The sequence below is a fragment of the Phaethon lepturus genome, unplaced genomic scaffold (assembly GCF_000687285.1).
Source record: "Phaethon lepturus isolate BGI_N335 unplaced genomic scaffold, ASM68728v1 scaffold4340, whole genome shotgun sequence".
Classification (NCBI taxonomy): Eukaryota; Metazoa; Chordata; class Aves; order Phaethontiformes; family Phaethontidae; genus Phaethon; species Phaethon lepturus.
Window position 1 is genome coordinate 40985 of NW_010509711.1, and position 17094 is coordinate 58078.

Below are 17094 nucleotides of genomic sequence, written 5' to 3' on the forward strand. Positions count from 1 at the left end.
CTACATGTATTGTATTGGCATGTACTTTGAAAGCAAGATTTCTTCTAAAATCTGATAAGAAAAAATTCATTAAAAATAATTTTAAAAAATTCACTCTTGACATCAAAAGATTTCAACAGTCACCTTCAAGCTTCCACTCATGGAAATAAATTTTTATGATGAAAACGCTAGGGAAGGGAAAAAAAAAAGTTCAAAAAAAATCAAAAAACTCAGCAGCCTCAAATCTTGGCAGAATTTTCTGACACATGCAGACTACTTCTGTATATAATCAGAAATAAAACAAGAAATACATCTCTGAAAAGAGTCAATATTAGATCCTTAAATTAAAACAATACATAGTATTCATTCTACCTGTATGAGCTGCAAAATTGAAAAAGACACAGTATAGGGTCAAAATCCTGTCTTCAGGCCTGACTCCTCCATGATCATCCATGTTTATATAGAATTGTAAAGAACAGGCTCCAAAAGATGAAAATATTTTTATGTCCTTGTGGCATATACCTGTACGCAGCTTTCATATTCCAAGTAAAGAATCAATTAGCAATCCATATATGTATTAGCTTTAATGTACATATTTACAATTTTATCTACAACCTTCTCCCCCTGCCAAAACTGCATTCTATGACCACACAACCCAAATAAAAAAAAAATCTTTAAATAAACACACACTGAACAAACAAAATACTTCTTGTGGTTGTGTTTGGTTTTTTGTTTTGGTTTTGGTTTTTTTTTTTTTTTTAGTGGGTTTTTTTGTTTTGTCTTTTCCTTCGTTGCAAGGCAGAAAGAGCCCAAATGCTGCTAAACACAGTTCCAGTTACTTTATACAGCAATGTTCTTTGCCAGGTCTGGCTTATTAGATTTATTAGCTGCTGCTGCCACTATGCTGTTGGAAGTGTAGTTGCAAGATCAGATCTCGAATTTCTTCTCTTTTGCTTCTGATCAGCTGACGAGGGAACCACTTCTCCAGATGCAGTGGCTGTTCAAAGTTAACTATGGGATTCTGGTAACAGAAAAAAGAGTATTTACAGCATGAAAGGCAGGCTTCAAAAAATAATTTCAAACCCTTCCATTACTGCTGAGACCAAGGAGGCACAAAAAAGTTTCTATGAGACAGTGACAGGCTTCAAAGTCAAATTCCAGTTCCTCCATGGTAATCACATATATGCATAACCTTACCACAAGCTGCTCACAGTAAACACCGAACAGATTATCACTTCTCTTAAAGATACATCAGTATAAACAGATATTCGAGGCAGATTCCATGTACTCTGATACAATTAGACATACTCTTGACATCTAACAAGGGACAGATGCACTTCGGTCACAAAATGCACACGTACAGTCACATTATAGGGAAGGATTCAGCATACAGCAGTTAAGCACGATGAGGTTTTGTTGCCTCAGGCATGTGTTTTTCTGTCATGAGCTGGTCTGGCTGATAGAAGACAACAATGAAGCAAGAACATTACTAGCAGTTTTAGCAGGACATGAGGGGGGAGAATTCAGAACAAAAGAGGATAGCAAATTGAAATGGCTGAGAGATGCTAGCAGCTTTGGCAGTAAAAGCACAACACTACATCTGATTTTCCAGAGTAAGTTTTTTTCCCTCATTCCCTCTTCATTCTTTTGCAACGCTTATATTTTACCTTCTCCTTCCTTCGAATAAAGTAGTATATGATAAATTGAAAAAGCAAAGTGAAAAACACATCATGATTTGCAGTCTATGAGCCCTGGCATGTTTAGGACAAGTTGACAAACAACTTGACCTGTCCTTACTTCTGCAAGCAGAATGTGACCCTGCTGTTAGAGAATGGGCAGTTCAAAAGCATTGGTAAAGAATTTTTCCATTTTCCACCTACACAAGAGCTCAACTCATCTGTTACAGAATCACAGAATGGTTGAGGATTGAAGGAACTTCTGGAGGTCATCTGGTCTAACCCCCCTGCTCAAGTAGGGCCATTTAGAGCCAGTTGCCAGGACCATGTCCAGACAGCTTTTGAGTATCTCCAAGGAGGGACACTCCACAACCTCTGTGGGCAACCTGTATCAGCATTTGGTCACCCTCACATTAAAAAAAAAAAGCGCGCACTTCCTTACATTCAGAGGGAACCTCCTGTGTTTCAGTTTGTAACCATTGCCTCTTGTCCTGTCAGGGGGCACCACTGAAAAGAGGGCTCTGTCCATTTTGCACCCCCCCTTCTGATACTTGTCAACATTGATAGGATCCCCCCTGAGCCTTCTCTCAGTCCCAGCTCTCAACCCTTCCCTCACAGGAGAGGTGTTCCAGTACCTTAATCATCTTTGTGACCCTTTGCTAGACTTGGTCCAATAGCACCATCTCTCTCTTGCACTGGGGAGACTAGAACTGGACACAGCACTGAGGAGAGAGCAAGGATTGCCTCCCTCGAACTACTGGCAACACTCCTCCTAACCTAGACCAAGATACCACTATCCTCCTTCACCACAAGGACACACTGCTGGCACGTGTTCAACTTGGTGTCTACCAGGACCCTTAGGTCCTTTTCAGCAAAGCTTCCTTCCAGCTGGGTGACCCGCAGCATATATTGGTGCCTGAGGTTGTTACTCCCTGGGCGTAGGACTCGACACTTCTTGTTGAACTTCATGAGGTTCCTGTCAGCCCATTTCTCCAATGTCTCGAAGTCCCTGTGGATGCGAGTATGACCCTCTGGCATATCAGCCACACCTCCCAGTTTTGTGTCAGCTGTGAACTTGCTAAGGGTGCACTCTGCCCCAACATCCAGATCATTAATGAAGATGTTAAACAGGACCAGACCCAGTACTGACTCCTGGGATACACCGCTAGTTACTGGACTCCAACTAGACTGCCTGCCACTGATCACCACCCTCAGGACCCATCCAGTCTGTCAGTTTTCAATCCAACTCACTCTCTGCTCATCCAGCCCATACTCCATCAGCTTCTCTGAGAGGATCTTATGGGAGACAGTGTCAAAGGCCTCACTGAAGTCCAGGTAGACCATATCCACTGCTCTCCCCTCATCTACCAAGTCAATAATTTTATCATAGAAGGTTATCAAGTTGGTCAAGCGTAACTCCCCCTGCCTTTTGAATCCATGCTGACTACCCTCAATCCCCTTCTTGTCCTTCACGTGTCTGGAAATGGTTTCCAGGATTAGCTGCTCCATCATATTCCCTTAGATCAAAGTGAAGCTGACCAGCCTGTCGCTCCCCAGGTCCTCCTTCCCGACTTTTTTGAAGATAGGAGTTCGATTTGCTTTCCTCCAGTTCCATCCCCAATTGCCATGACCATCCAAAGATTATCAAGAGTGGTCTCACAATGATATCAGCCAGCTCCTTCAGTACTCATAGAAGCATCCCACTAGGGATCATGAACTTATGAATACCCGGTTGAAGTATTCCCTAGCCTGACCCTCTTCCACCAAGGGTATGTATTACTTGTTCCAGTCTTTCCTCCAGTCTCCAGGACCTGGGACTCCCAAGCGCCAGTCTTGTTAGTAAAGAGTGAGATGAAGGTGGCATTCAGAAGCTCAGCCTTCTCCATGTCCTGTGTCACCAGATCCCCTGCCGCATTCAGCAGTCAGTCCACATCTTCCCTACTCTTCCTTTTGCTGCTTACGTAATTACAGAGGCTCTTCTTGTTGCCTTTGACATGCCTCACTAGATCAAACTCCAGTTTGGTTTGGCTTTCCGAATGATGTGTCTGCGTGCTTGGACAGCATCTCTGTATTCCTCCCAGGTTACTTGTCCCTGCTTCTGTGTTCTGTATACTTCCTTTTTATGTTTGAGTTTTGCCAGGGGCTGCTTGTCCATCCATGAAGGCCTCCTGGCATCTTTGCTTGACCCTGCTTGTTTGCATTAGCTGTTCTTTAGCTTGGAAGTAGTGTTCCTTGAATATCAAACAGTCTTCCTGGACCCCTATTCCCTCCAGGGCCTTATCCCATGGAACTCTTCCAAGCTGATCCCTGAAGAGGCCAAAGTCCAGGATTGTGATCTTGCTTTTTGACCTGCTCCTTCCTCTCATGAGCCTAAACTCCACCATCGTAAGATCCTATCTTCTACCACTCCTATCTTCACTGCAGCCAAGGCTGCCTTTGACCTTTACATCCCCAACTAGACCTCCCTTGCTTGTGAGTATGCAGTCCAGCAGTGCACCTCTCCTCACTGGCTCCTCTGTCACTTGGGTCAGGAAGCTGTCATCATTGCTCTCCAGGAACCTCCTGGATTGCTTTATGTCCTTCTGTGTTGTCCCTCCAGCAGATGTCAGGATGGTTAAAATCCCTCACAGGGACCAGAGCCTGTGAATATGAGGCTGCTTCTGGCTGGCTGTCAAAGGCCTCACCCACTTGTTCTTCCTGATCACATGGCCTACAGCCTGTTGTATCATCCATATTAGTCTGCTCTTTAATCACTACCCATAAGCTCTCAGCTGGCTTCTCATCCAACCCTAGGCAGAGCTCCATGCATTCCAGCTTGCTCTCTCACATAAAGGGCAACTCTATCTCCTCATCTTCCCAGCCTGTGCTTCCTAAAGAACCTGTATCCATCCATCACGGCATTCTAGTCATGTAAACTATCCCACCACGTCCCTGTAATCCCAACAAGATCATATCCCTGCAAATGCACAAAGATCTCCAATTCCTCACATTTGTTCACCACGCCATGTGCATTAGTGTACGGGCACTCTGGAATGGCGATCTGTTCTAACACAAAAGAAGAAATCTGTCCACTGGCCGAGGTCCCACACAAGGCTTTCCACACACAGGACTCTGAGAACGTGGACCACATGTATAAGCAAGAAACAAGCAGAGCCAAAGGACAGAGCAAGAGGGCAGTGCACTGATCAGGGGGAAGAAGAGTTGGGGACACTCTAAAATACAGTGCCTGAAGCCCAGCATCTGCAGGTGTTTAAAGGTCTGCGGTGAACAGGGAAGGGAAGTTCCCTTAGCTCTGTGCATTCCCTTTTAAGGATTCCCCCTTCCCTCTCTCTACAGAAGCTGCAAAGCCACTCAAAGGCCAATGCACAAACTGACCACAGTTTTAGAGGCTACAAGAAGAGATACACAGAAAAGATGCCTTTGTAACATCTGTAGGCCAGAAATGTGTAAACAAAATATACTCCAAATACTTCGGGATATTGAATGTGTCAATGTAAAAGCAACATTAAACTACAAGGATAGAAATGTTTTCCAACAAACACAGATGAGAAACTGTCTATGCTCCAGATACAAAGACCCCTGCCACTACTTGAAGAATGGGGTTTATCTCCTCTTGCTCAAATGTCTTTGACACTTTTGAGGCTGAGCATCACAGGCTTTTTTGTCTGGCTATTTCCCCTGGAAACAGCTTTTTTGGGTGTAAGGTGGTTTCAGGGAAAGGGGAAGGTAGTTTCCATTTGTACCTGGAAGAAGCTTTCCACATATTGCAGCAAATAGACCCCACAATCACTGCTGTTATCTTGTTTAGGCACTCTGGGACACAAGTCAATCATTGTTGATTTACTGAATTCTCGATGTGTTTTTCGTTTAGCTTCCCATTCCACTTCAAGGTACCTACAAAAGAAAGCAAACAGATTAAATACTTGAGAAATAACTCCCAAGCAAAATGCATTTCAGGATACTACTCCATATTTTTCTGGAGCTGGCCAAAAAGCTAAAATAGCTTTAACCAATTTCTTTCACAGAATCTGTCAAAGAAATTCATACAAGGAACAACACCGCTTCCACTATCCAATATTTTATCACCCTCAGAGGCATCTCTACCACATAATGTGCAATAAACAAAACAGAAAGATGCATGACATTATTTAAAAGCAAACAGTTATTTGTGCTGAGTTTCTTCAAGCTGTTAGGATACCAGGACATTTTTAAAACTTATGCTAAAGGAAGTACTCAAGTAATCTTTCCTGGCTATCACACAGATTTTTCCTGGGTTCATCCTAAAAGGCCAGCCAAAGCAAACCATTAAAAAACCCCTTAGAATTCACCTTACAAACAACTTCAGTTACAATTGTACCAATATAACTCTTGCAACCTACTAGTGTATAAGGTATATAAAGACTTGTTAAAAACCTTAAGGGATCATTTCTTTAATGATTACGACTTATTTGTTACCAGGCTTTTCTATTGTTCTTGTGCTTCAATAGCAACTCACTGACCCCACTTTCTGGGCTAGCCACTGGTTTTGAAGATGGGATTGAAAGCATAAGGGTCTGATTTTCAAAGGCAGCAGTTACCTATACTTTTCTGCTGACTTCAGTCAGAGTTGCAAAGGCTCAGGGCTTGTAAAATCAAATATAAGGTCTGACTTTAGGGAATAAAAAATATATACATGAAGTCTAACCTTGTGTTTGATTTCTAAAAGCCCCAAGTCCTTGCAATTCTGAGACTAAAAATACATATAAAACACCTTTGGGGAAAATGGCAACTGTGAAAAGGCGTCAAACATGAAACAGTTCAAAGATGAAGAGAGTTCAGTGAAACGCGCTCCCTAGAAACTTCAAGAACCTGTGACTGCAGACTTTAAAATTAATTTGTTTGAACTTGACCACTGCCCAAAACACAAAATCAATGCAAGGAAAGAAAAGGTCATGGAACCTCTGCATCAGTTTCCTGAAACTTCTCCTTTCAGGGTGTAACTGCAAATTGAAGGAATAAGAGGTCTCCTTCCCTGATTTCACAACTCCATAAACCACCTCTGTTTTCTGACTTTTCAAGACACCTCTCAGCTCCAGGAAACCACTCTCTGGAATTTCAACCCCAGGAGTAGCTCAAAGCATAGAGCACTAAGTTAATACATCCCTTGAGAGGGAAAAAAAAAAAAATCACTATTTCATTCTTCCTTCCAAGACACACATGGTGGGGAGGCGCCTCTGTCTAGGGAAAAGATGGTTTCACAAAAATTTCTCATTCTCATCTAACCCTTATGTAGAGTTTTGAAGAATTTACTTTTACAAGAAGGATGCACTATTTTGTTTACAGATTTTTGTTCCTTTCAGTGAAGTAAATACAACAGAACAAAAAGAACAATTCTGTTTAGCTTCAAATATTTAATATTAGCAACTTTTTAAAGAGTTGTTGATGGATGTTAAAGTCATTAGGAGTATGTAAAAGTACTGAAAGTTTGAAGGTGTTCTTCCAATACTTACATACTTATCACGTAAGACTTAATATATTTTTACTCTCACTTTTTAAAACAAATAATACCATTCCAATATAACTATACTGACAGGTCAAGCTTTTAGACAGCTTCAGTCTAGTTTCTATTTTTTTTTCACATACATTGGAGTGGATTTAACACTGTGATTCTGTAAGCATCATAAAAAAAATGAAGAAAATTAATATTGTAAATTTCAAAGTATTCATTTTAAAGAATCTGTTTTTCCATCCTTAAGAACTCCCTCCATTACTGAACTGGAGGGGATTTAAAAAACCCAACCCCTCCTTGACTCCCCCCCCCCCCCCAATTTCAAAAAGACTGTCCACTTCACAATTTTTGCATTCTATCTGGGCTGCAGAACAAAGACAAGACTTTTCATACAAGCCTCTATTGCTTTACAATTTTCTTTGTTGTGGCTCTTTATGGATTTTCCTTTAGCATTAGAAATGTACACCTTTATGAGAAAAAAAAATACTATTTTGAACATAGAAATATGATCTGCAGCATCTCTTTCTAATAAATAGAAACCATAGTTACTTACTCTCTCAAAACCTGAACTGTTTTCTGCACAGAACCAGCTTTCAAAGAATCTAAGATGAGTATACAAGGCCTGTATAGAACAAAACCAAACAAATCATTGCAGTCTTTCATTAACCAACACTACTTAAGCAAATACTTTGTTTGAATACAGCTTAACAAGAGCATCAATATCTGAACAAACATGGAAAAAGGTGGGCAAGTTCCTTCAGCTGTGGCTTTATCACAAAAACTGTATGACTGCAGAATTTCTTACCATAATTTAATGATAGAATATTACTATGAAAACAAACGTACCTTTTACAAATCTGCCTTCTGGAATTACTTAGGGAGATCTGGGAGAAGAGAAAATAAAAATAACTTTAAAAAACTACAATTATAAACTCAAATGTCTTCATAGATTTAAAGGTAAAGCCAGAGAGGCTCCCATTTCAGAAAGGGAGCAACTGATAAATAATTTTTAGAAACTTATGAAAGCAGAGCATAGGCAACATAGGAGGACTTTAGGCTAATTCGAAGTGCCTTGCACATGCTGCACGCCACGTAAACATCGACAGTTGCTGCAAAAAAGATGATGCAAAAATCACTTGGTCAAGTCTCAGAGCCTTCATAAATAGAATAACATTTGTTTCTTCGGTCAGTACAAAAGGCACTTACTTTAGAAATACCTGAATCCAAGACTGAAGCAGAAGCAGAAATTTCATTGCCACCTAGTACAAATGAACAAATTAAAACATCTTAAGAAAATATTTCCTAACTGAAATATTTTCATTTTCAAATTAATGATTATTAGTGAATAATATCAAAATATTATTGATATTATTAGTGAATAATATAAAAATACGATTGTGAAGTATAAGCTAATTTTCCTTCCCTTCTGAACGTTCAAGTAGCAGAGTTGCTGAGGGCCTGCCTGCCTTCCTGATAAAATTCTTACTGAAATCCAAGAACTTTCTACTTATGATGGGTTCTGAGCCACTTACTTTACATATCCCTTCCAGTATTTACCAGAGTTGCAGACAAGAAGAATACAGTGCAGTCCTTGATATGCATGGTAATAAAAAAACATATTACATCAATCTTGATGTGAAAGATACTGTTCAAGACATCACATCTCTTCTTCAAGGATTAAGACACTATTAGAACTGTATATGGCTTGACATAATTTTCTTCTAGATTACCTACCTTTTGAGCATAAGCTTCTGTTAGTATCCATTTCTTCTTCATCCTTGCAGTTACCAGGAAAAGCCAACACTGAACCAGTTCTAGTGTTCTCACTCTCTGACTGAAGTGGAGACTGTTGAGGCTGGTGATATAATGAATTCTGATGGGGACACTCCTCATACACAGCTTCTTCTAACCAAGGAAAACAGATAACTGCAATGTACCAATGAGACCTGCCCAGCAGTGGGGAGAGGGGGGGAAAAAACGTCAAAACTGTATAACATTTGGTTCTGAAAGGATATGAAAAGTTTTTTTAATATCGAGAGCTCATGGACAACTGTTCTGTGACACATAACCATCGCTGCCACGTTCCTTCATGGCATCTCATACTAATAATCCTCCCACTCATTTTTTACTTTGCATTGTGGCATAACAGCAAAAATAAGCATAAATTCCTTTAAAAAAAAACCACAAACCCACCAGAGCAATTTATCAGTGTCTCACCACCCATCCCACACTGTAAAAAAAAAAAAGTAATGAAATAATCTGTGATGGTGATCCCAGTTTTAAAAACAGGTAAGGGCATGGCATGCCTCTAGCCTTTATTTCTGTCTGCACCTGTTTTGCATATGTAACTCTCAATGACTATTCAGTTTTATTGGAGTTTCCATGTGCAGGTCAGCGATTCAACCAGGTCAAGACACAGACCATGGAACTACTACTCCTGATGCATTAACACCATGAGTTGCTGACCTTTCTTTATAGAAATATTTACTTAAGAGCACAGGAATCATCACATAAATTATTTTGAAGAATACATAAAAGCAATTTCCAGTAAAACAAAAAACAAAGATGAAAAGTTTACTGAAGACAGCTAAAAAGTTTAACTTTTGAAAAGACTTCAAAATTACTCATTCCACACCTGTTACTTCTTCAAAATCTAATGTGTTCATTTACAATGATCCAAGCTTACAGCCATAAATCTTTTTATCGTCACAACATTCAAATATTTAAATCTTTAAATATCAGAAAAGGTGTCTAAAACACATAGACTTACTCCTCATTCACAGGCACAAAGATATAATCTTTACTGAAGATGTTTATATGACGAGTCCATGTTCTTACTCTTTTGTGTCTTCTCTGTGCCACTCTGCAGAAACCAAATGTTAATGAAAATTAACAAGTCCAAACAACAGTTTAAGCAAGGTATAGAAATTAGTACTCCTACATCTTCCTAATCCCTCAATGGGTTTTTCCTTTACTCTTGAAATTTGCCCAACAAAGAAAAAAATAAATCAGCACACCATTAAGCCCAAGTGACTAACAAGCTATTTCTGAACGATCTTGCAACTCTTCTGGAAAAAGTCATCCATAGATTTGAAAGGATTTCTTGCAGTTATTTATCCAGTAATTATTATTTACTAAACTAAATGCAAAAATCTCACCTAAACACCAGCCAGTGTATAAAAACAAAGCAATTTACAAACATCCATGAATTAAATGTCACAATACCACTTTTGAAGGCCTGTCTGAACAACCTTATCTTTTGAAGGAAAAAGCTGAATGCCTTGCATAGGGTCATGCAACACACTTGTAGCAAAGCCAGAACTAAAACAGATTTCCTCCAGTCCTGAGCTTTAAATGCTGGAGCACATTTCCAGTCCTACAGACATAAACCATGAGGACAGAATACTAGGAGCATAAGAACAATATGAGAAGAAACCTCAATTCAGATTTTCAACTGTCTTAGTTTGCACAAGTTGAAATAGAAACCAACAGTTCACAGAACTTTGCTCCAATATGATCTGAAAGCAACTCTACTCAGGAGACACCCCTAATAGGGATAATAAGGGATAATAGGTAATATGTAAATATTGTAAAGATGTGGTTCTTTCCTGATCTGTGGTCAAGAAATATAACTTCAGTGTAGGAGGAACAGGAGAAAAGGAGTGAGGAATGGAAAAACAAGCTGCTGTGGGACTCTGACTGGGCCAGCATTAAGCAAAGACTTGCTGCAAACTTCCTCTGCTACATGACTCTAGAAGCACTGGGAACTTAAAAAGGGAAGGCATGTTTCCAACCTGGGAAAACACCTATAGAAGGAGCTTTCTCAATCTATTGCCTAAGATGAAAGAGAAGTAAAGGGTCTTTAAGTTAAATAACTACATCAGTTGAGATTAATTTCATTTACAATAGTGTAGCGCCCAATTTTCCACTACCCTTTTATCCAAAAAAACCCCACAGAAACAAACCCAAGCTACCTGTAATCACCAGGTAAGTGCCTAAGCCCAAACACAAAACTAGAATTTCCAAAGCTATCTCCTGATTCAGAACAGCTACAGTCCTCGAAATAAGGTGAATTAAGAGTGCCATTCTAGCTCCTCAAGAAGGTTATGGACAGTCCAGCCTTCTAAAAGGAATCAGATCAAGGCACAACAGCATTCTTAATATGGATAATTTTGTCTTCACCTCAGAACATTCAACATCAGAACACAGTAAACTGATAGAAGACATATTCTTGAGCACAGCTGCCTGAATTTGAGACATCTTTGAAAATGTTACAGAAGTTGCCTTTTCCCCCCGCCCTTTAAGAGGGGTTTCACCCAGCAGTGACTGTAACAAAAACAACATGGCACACCTCTTTGTGCAGGTGGCCTCATTTTCCAGTAGAATGAAAAAACTGGAGACTTCATGGATAACAGTAGAAAAATCACTTCACAGAAATAGAAAAGAAACTTCAGTAAGTTGAATGATGAAAACAGAATGGAAGTTGCTGGCAGATCATCACTAAGTGGGAGGGCAAGCTCCACTCTCAAACATCAGTGTTGAGAAGGAATGGAAAGCAGGCTAGCAATGGTCCTTCCCTTTATACAGTGGAAACACAAAGTGATACAGGCTTCTTGAGCTCTTAATGATACCTGTTTGTGACACTCTCCAATTCCAATGTGCTTACATATTAAAACACAAATGTGTAAGCTTGATGGGTAAGAAAATTTTCTTACTAAAAATTTGGACAACAATTTATTACCAATATGTGAAATGAAATATATGGTAAATCTAAATATATTTTTAGAAGTGCAATTTCTTAAAATCATGTATACCTTGCAAAACTCTGAGTTTATTATAATAAATAGATCAAAATACATAAATAATTGTCTGAGGCAAAGATTCAGATAAAGTTGGAGAAAGGTGATAACCTTTTCACTCATATTCAGTATGAATCACATGTAGATTTTAATGAAAAACACTACCGTGCTTAAATTGTGAGTTACAACATCTAACCATTAATCCTTTGGAGAACACTCATTACTATCTTAAATGCTAATTAGGAGGTGATCTGCAGAACTTCCAAGCGGCATCAACAGATAGCTTATTTCTAGTCATTATGGCATCTAAAATGAACTTACGAAACTTTGAGATCCCCCTCAGAATTTTTTTCTGTCCTGGTCAGGCACTTATAGAAGAAACTGCTGAAAATGTGTGTACGATCAGCAAGATGTTTTGGTGCCTTCTCCAACAATAGGTATCTACCAAAGAAAAAAGGAGGAAATTATTAAATTCGTTTTCTAGAAACTACCATAACTGATAAAAACGGACAGTTATTTTAATGACTTATCATACTCAGGTTATGCTTACTGTAAGTTGCCCTCACAGCTGCTAATCACGCCAAACCTTTCTCTCTATTTTCAATGTGCACATGGGTGGACATCAGAGTATGTAACAGCCAAGCAACTACTAAGAATGCAGTTATTTTTTTTATTCCAAATACGTGCTCCAGAATTAATGCGTCTGAATTTATTTTTAGAGTTAGGTTTTCTAGCCCTTGCGATTAAGACAGACTTGAAGACCTAACCAAGTGTAAGCCCACGGAGTATTATACTCCTGTGTATATAAAAAGTATAGAACAGTTCAGTACTAGAAACTGGCTTCCTATTGCTCACAGTTAGTGCAGCCACGCTAGACGCCAAGCAAAATGGAATTCTTGCAGACAACCTTCAAAAGAGCCAGAATTCTGCTTTGGTTTAAGGCAGCACAGGGAAAATAAACTTCAGCTTTAGGCAATAGTGGGCCACAATGCTGGTTCTGGAAAACTTGCCTTCACAAGAAATTTTAGCAGCATGGCATGAAGTAAGACAAGCACAACTTCCTCAAGAAGTATTAGCTGTGTTCCTTTCTGCAGGACCTGTGCATCAGAAGAATTCCTGAACTCTTGCATAGAATAGCAGAAGATGCTCCACTTCATGCAAACTTAGTAAATAAACTACCTAGTACAGACCCCCTACTTTGTTCAACTGCCTGCTTAACACTGCTCCATGCTTTCTTTTCTGTGACATCACCAAGAGGCTTTTTTCCCCCAGCTATTCTGTCTGGATGACATCACTGCCCTTTAGAGGGACAAGAATGAAATGGAAACAAATGACACTGCTGAGAATATGTAAAAGCTTTAAAAAAAGGCCCAACTTACAAATTCATCATACTGTTATTTCTAAAATTGTTTTATCATATTTAGTGACTAACATTTACAGTAACATTCAAGCCCAGATCAGGTCCCAGAAAGAAAGGTACAATTAAGGCTGTGATTACTTACTTAAGATAGAAATCAATGATGACATCATTGAGAAACTCTCCATATTCTAAGCACTCTAGGTCTTCTCTTGTGACTCCCAGTCCTCCTTTTGCAGGTGGGGGTGGATAAACGATTAAACTGGAAAACACAAATCATGTTATAACAGTGACAAAATGTGTTTTACATGACATTCTTCTTAGTATGACTGTTCCACATGCAGATGATTTTCTAGAAAACCTGTTAAAATGGGTAGTTGTCAAAACCGTAAGTTCTTTACCACTTCTTTTTCCAAATTAAGTGTTACAAAAGAAATATACACCCCACTGCACACTGAAATTTTGAGAAAACTTTTGTAAGAGAGATTTTTTTTTTACCATCATCTTGTTTTTCTATTTTTGATAAAAGTAATTGATAAATGGCACATAAAATGCGAAGGAATACTAGGGGACATATTCTCAAATGGTATGAATGAAGAGTGATTTTCTATTCATTAAGACTCCGATAAGGAATCCCACATTTCCAAGCGTGAAGTTTGGGTTTACACACCATGCAACATATGTACTTTAAGTGATTTGAAACTACCCGTTACTGCTAATGCTAGTATTAGAAAAGCTCTAGATTAACAACCATGTTACTTAACTGTAACCATGAACTGAGCGTTTTTGCTGTTGCAGAAACAAATCCACTGTCAGTAAAAAAAGTGACAGCAAAAGGCAAGAGTTCTTAAAAGCAATTTTTTTCACTGACGTTTTCCATACTAGAAGTATGAGGACTAACAAGCTAGTGCAGACAGAACTGAGGCGTGTCAGCACTCTCATAGTACCTTGCTGCAGCGCACATTTGTGTGTTCTCATTTTCTAATACATTTTGTTAACCAAGCTCCTGTACTAACTAGTAAATTGTATGACAATTAAGCGTGACAGAGCAGTGAAAGAAAACATTGTTTAGGTTTTAAAAAAAGGCTCAGCTTAAGTTAGCAATAGTTTTGCTGTGATATGGACTTGGATGGACACTCAGAGGCCATGAGGTCCCTACCCTCACACTGATGCATCCATGATACGAGCTTGTAGTCACGATGCAGGTATTCTCTAATTTCTGTGAGATTTTCTATCATCCTGTAACACATGCATTTTGTCTGTTAACTATTAGGATGGAAAAAAGGAATAACTACATTCATACTTAGTGATACATTACGTTTCTACAGCATCTTTTATATAATGCTTTTAAATCAACTAGAAAATTCTTTTATTTCAGCAATTTCTTTATTCAATTAATTTATATCTTCTCATTTTGTTGTGGTTTAACTCAGGAGGTAGCCAAAACAACCACACAGCCATTCACTCACTAACCCTCCCTGCCCCAGCGGGATGGGGGAGAGAATCGGAAAAGAAAAAGGGTAGACCTCATGGGTTGAGGCAGTTTAACAGTACAACAACAAAAAAAGAATAATAATGATAAAAGAATACACAAAACAAGTGATGCACAGCACAACTGCTCACCACCCACTCAGCAATGCCCAGTTAAGTTTCCAAACCGTGGCACCTCTCTGGCCAACTCCCCCAATTTATATACTGAGCATGATGTTATATGGTATGGAACATCCCTTTGGCCAGGCTGGGTCAGTTGTCCTGGCTGTAGCCCCTCACAGCTTCCCGTGCACCCCCAGCCTTGTCACTGGCAGGCCAGAGCATGCAAAGCCGAAATGTCCTTGACTGCTTAGCAACAACTGAAAACATCAGTATGTTATCAACATTTTTTCATCCCAAATCCAAAACACAGCACTATACCAGCTATCAGGAAGAAAATTAAATTTCCCAATGAAAACCAGGACACATTTATACGAAATATACTTACTTCTTAACTGCTCCGGTTTCTCTTACTTCTTTCCATTCTTCATTCAGTGCAGAGGACAGAGAGATAGAATAGCAACCACTATTCTGCTTATTTGCAAGTGCATAGCTGGGCCTGGCCACTTTTGGTTTTGATTTCTACCAGAAAAAATCCAAACAATAATAATAGTAAAAAGCATTATACAGCTTGATATGTAAAACAGAACACACAAAAAACAAGCCTGAAGCCCACAGGAGTACCTTGCATCACTGAAGAGGAATCTTGCTGGAGAACAGACATGTAAACATCACTATTTAGGCAAATGTGCCACTGTTCAGACAATAAAAAAAGTTATATCCCTTCTAAAATTATGACAGGCCTTCATCTGTTCATAACCTCTCTCTAAAACTGTTTAAGCATTAATCAAACTGATGCAGAATTGGTTTGGAGAAGAAACAGGATCTGAAAGGATGGAGACAAGTATCAGACTCTTATTAGGAGCTGTGTATGCTTAGAAGGTTTGAAAATCTAGTTCTTACCAATTTGCCTAAAAATTACATAGATTTGAACTGCCTGGCTCAATTTTTAAGTTCCCAGTTTTATAGCCAGATTCATCTCTCCGCTCTGTGCTCCTTACTGATAGAACAAACATAAGTAATTTCTGAAGTGACAGTGATAGGGGATTGGGTTGAGACATTTATTTCTCAGAGGGAAGTGTATTAACACATTAACTTGCACAGTCCCATTTCCCCAGTAGCCTTCGGAATCATTTAGCATTTCAAGCTGTGGAGCCCCCACGAGAATGTCTAGAGGTGTCTGGAACAAGCAAGATACACAGCTCCTCCTCTGCTGCACTTCCAGCTCAAGTGAAAAATGGCTCCACCACATTATTTGATTAACTCCCAACTTCCTGCCCTGGAGATACTACAAGGGCAGGAAATCCCTGTGGTTCTAGGCATACACAACCATGAGTCAACCTAAAGCTTCATTACTTCATTCAATTACTGATGAGGTTTATATACTATCCCTCCGTGGACACCATCTAGTTTACTGCAAATCTTGTCCCATTGTGAGAGAAATAACAAATATGACTCATTTTTAAGCTATGGATTAAGAAAGAATTTATTTTCTGCAACTGGCTGATCTAAGATTTACTAGAATATGTGAATGCCAACAGGTGGTGATGAATCAAGCAAGAGCTATTCACTAACCTGAACTGCAGGCTCATGAGCATCTGAGGTATGCTCTTTTGCCATACATTGCTTTAGTAGATCCTTACTGTAACTCACAAAAGAGCTCTCTTCAGGAGAAAGGTCCTTAAACAAGGGTAACACTTGCTTCAAAGACAAAAAGTCACGGAGATCTGGTGCTCTGTTCTTCTTACTCACATCTGTAATCAATTCAGCCAGTCTGTCTTCTTCTGATTCTTTGAGTGGTTGAGACAGTTTGAGAAATACAAATTCCCTAGATTTGGCTGGCAAAAGGAGAAAAATCAATCATATTAGCTATTAGGTTATGTGATCAAAAACTTGTCTGCATAACCACAAAAGAACACAGAGAGACAATGGCAGGAGGGGGAGCCTAAATAATACCCTGCCAGGTTCATCAGCCCACCAAAGGCCCAACTCCAGAAGCCCAGAGGAGCACAGGCGCACAATGGCAGGCAGAAACCCGCATTCAGGTCTGGGACACCCGGTCTCGGCCCTTCCCAGGACAGCCTCAGCCCCAGGGTCCAGACCTGAAACCCATCAAGGTGAGTCAATGCCAGAGCACTTTCTGGACTGAGGAGGGGGTTGCTACTGAGGTGTACAGCACACATGGTGGGATGCAGGGGAAGAGCG

The 17094-nt window shown here is 39.6% G+C and overlaps 1 protein-coding gene across 1 annotated transcript in view; it reads right to left on the reverse strand.

Annotated features, from left to right (window-relative positions):
- Nucleotides 1–862: 862 nt before the first annotated feature.
- SENP7 (SUMO1/sentrin specific peptidase 7) overlaps nucleotides 863–17094 on the reverse strand; it is a 45201-nt gene continuing 28969 nt past the window's right edge. The window contains exons 13-23 of the mRNA XM_010282557.1: nucleotides 16465–16727; nucleotides 15278–15411; nucleotides 13445–13561; nucleotides 12264–12383; nucleotides 9914–10006; nucleotides 8878–9089; nucleotides 8350–8402; nucleotides 7990–8027; nucleotides 7697–7765; nucleotides 5399–5549; nucleotides 863–1000 (exon numbers count right to left, since the gene is read on the reverse strand). Coding sequence (XP_010280859.1) covers nucleotides 863–1000; nucleotides 5399–5549; nucleotides 7697–7765; nucleotides 7990–8027; nucleotides 8350–8402; nucleotides 8878–9089; nucleotides 9914–10006; nucleotides 12264–12383; nucleotides 13445–13561; nucleotides 15278–15411; nucleotides 16465–16727 — 1388 coding nt within the window. The remainder of the gene's footprint in view (nucleotides 1001–5398; nucleotides 5550–7696; nucleotides 7766–7989; nucleotides 8028–8349; nucleotides 8403–8877; nucleotides 9090–9913; nucleotides 10007–12263; nucleotides 12384–13444; nucleotides 13562–15277; nucleotides 15412–16464; nucleotides 16728–17094) is intronic.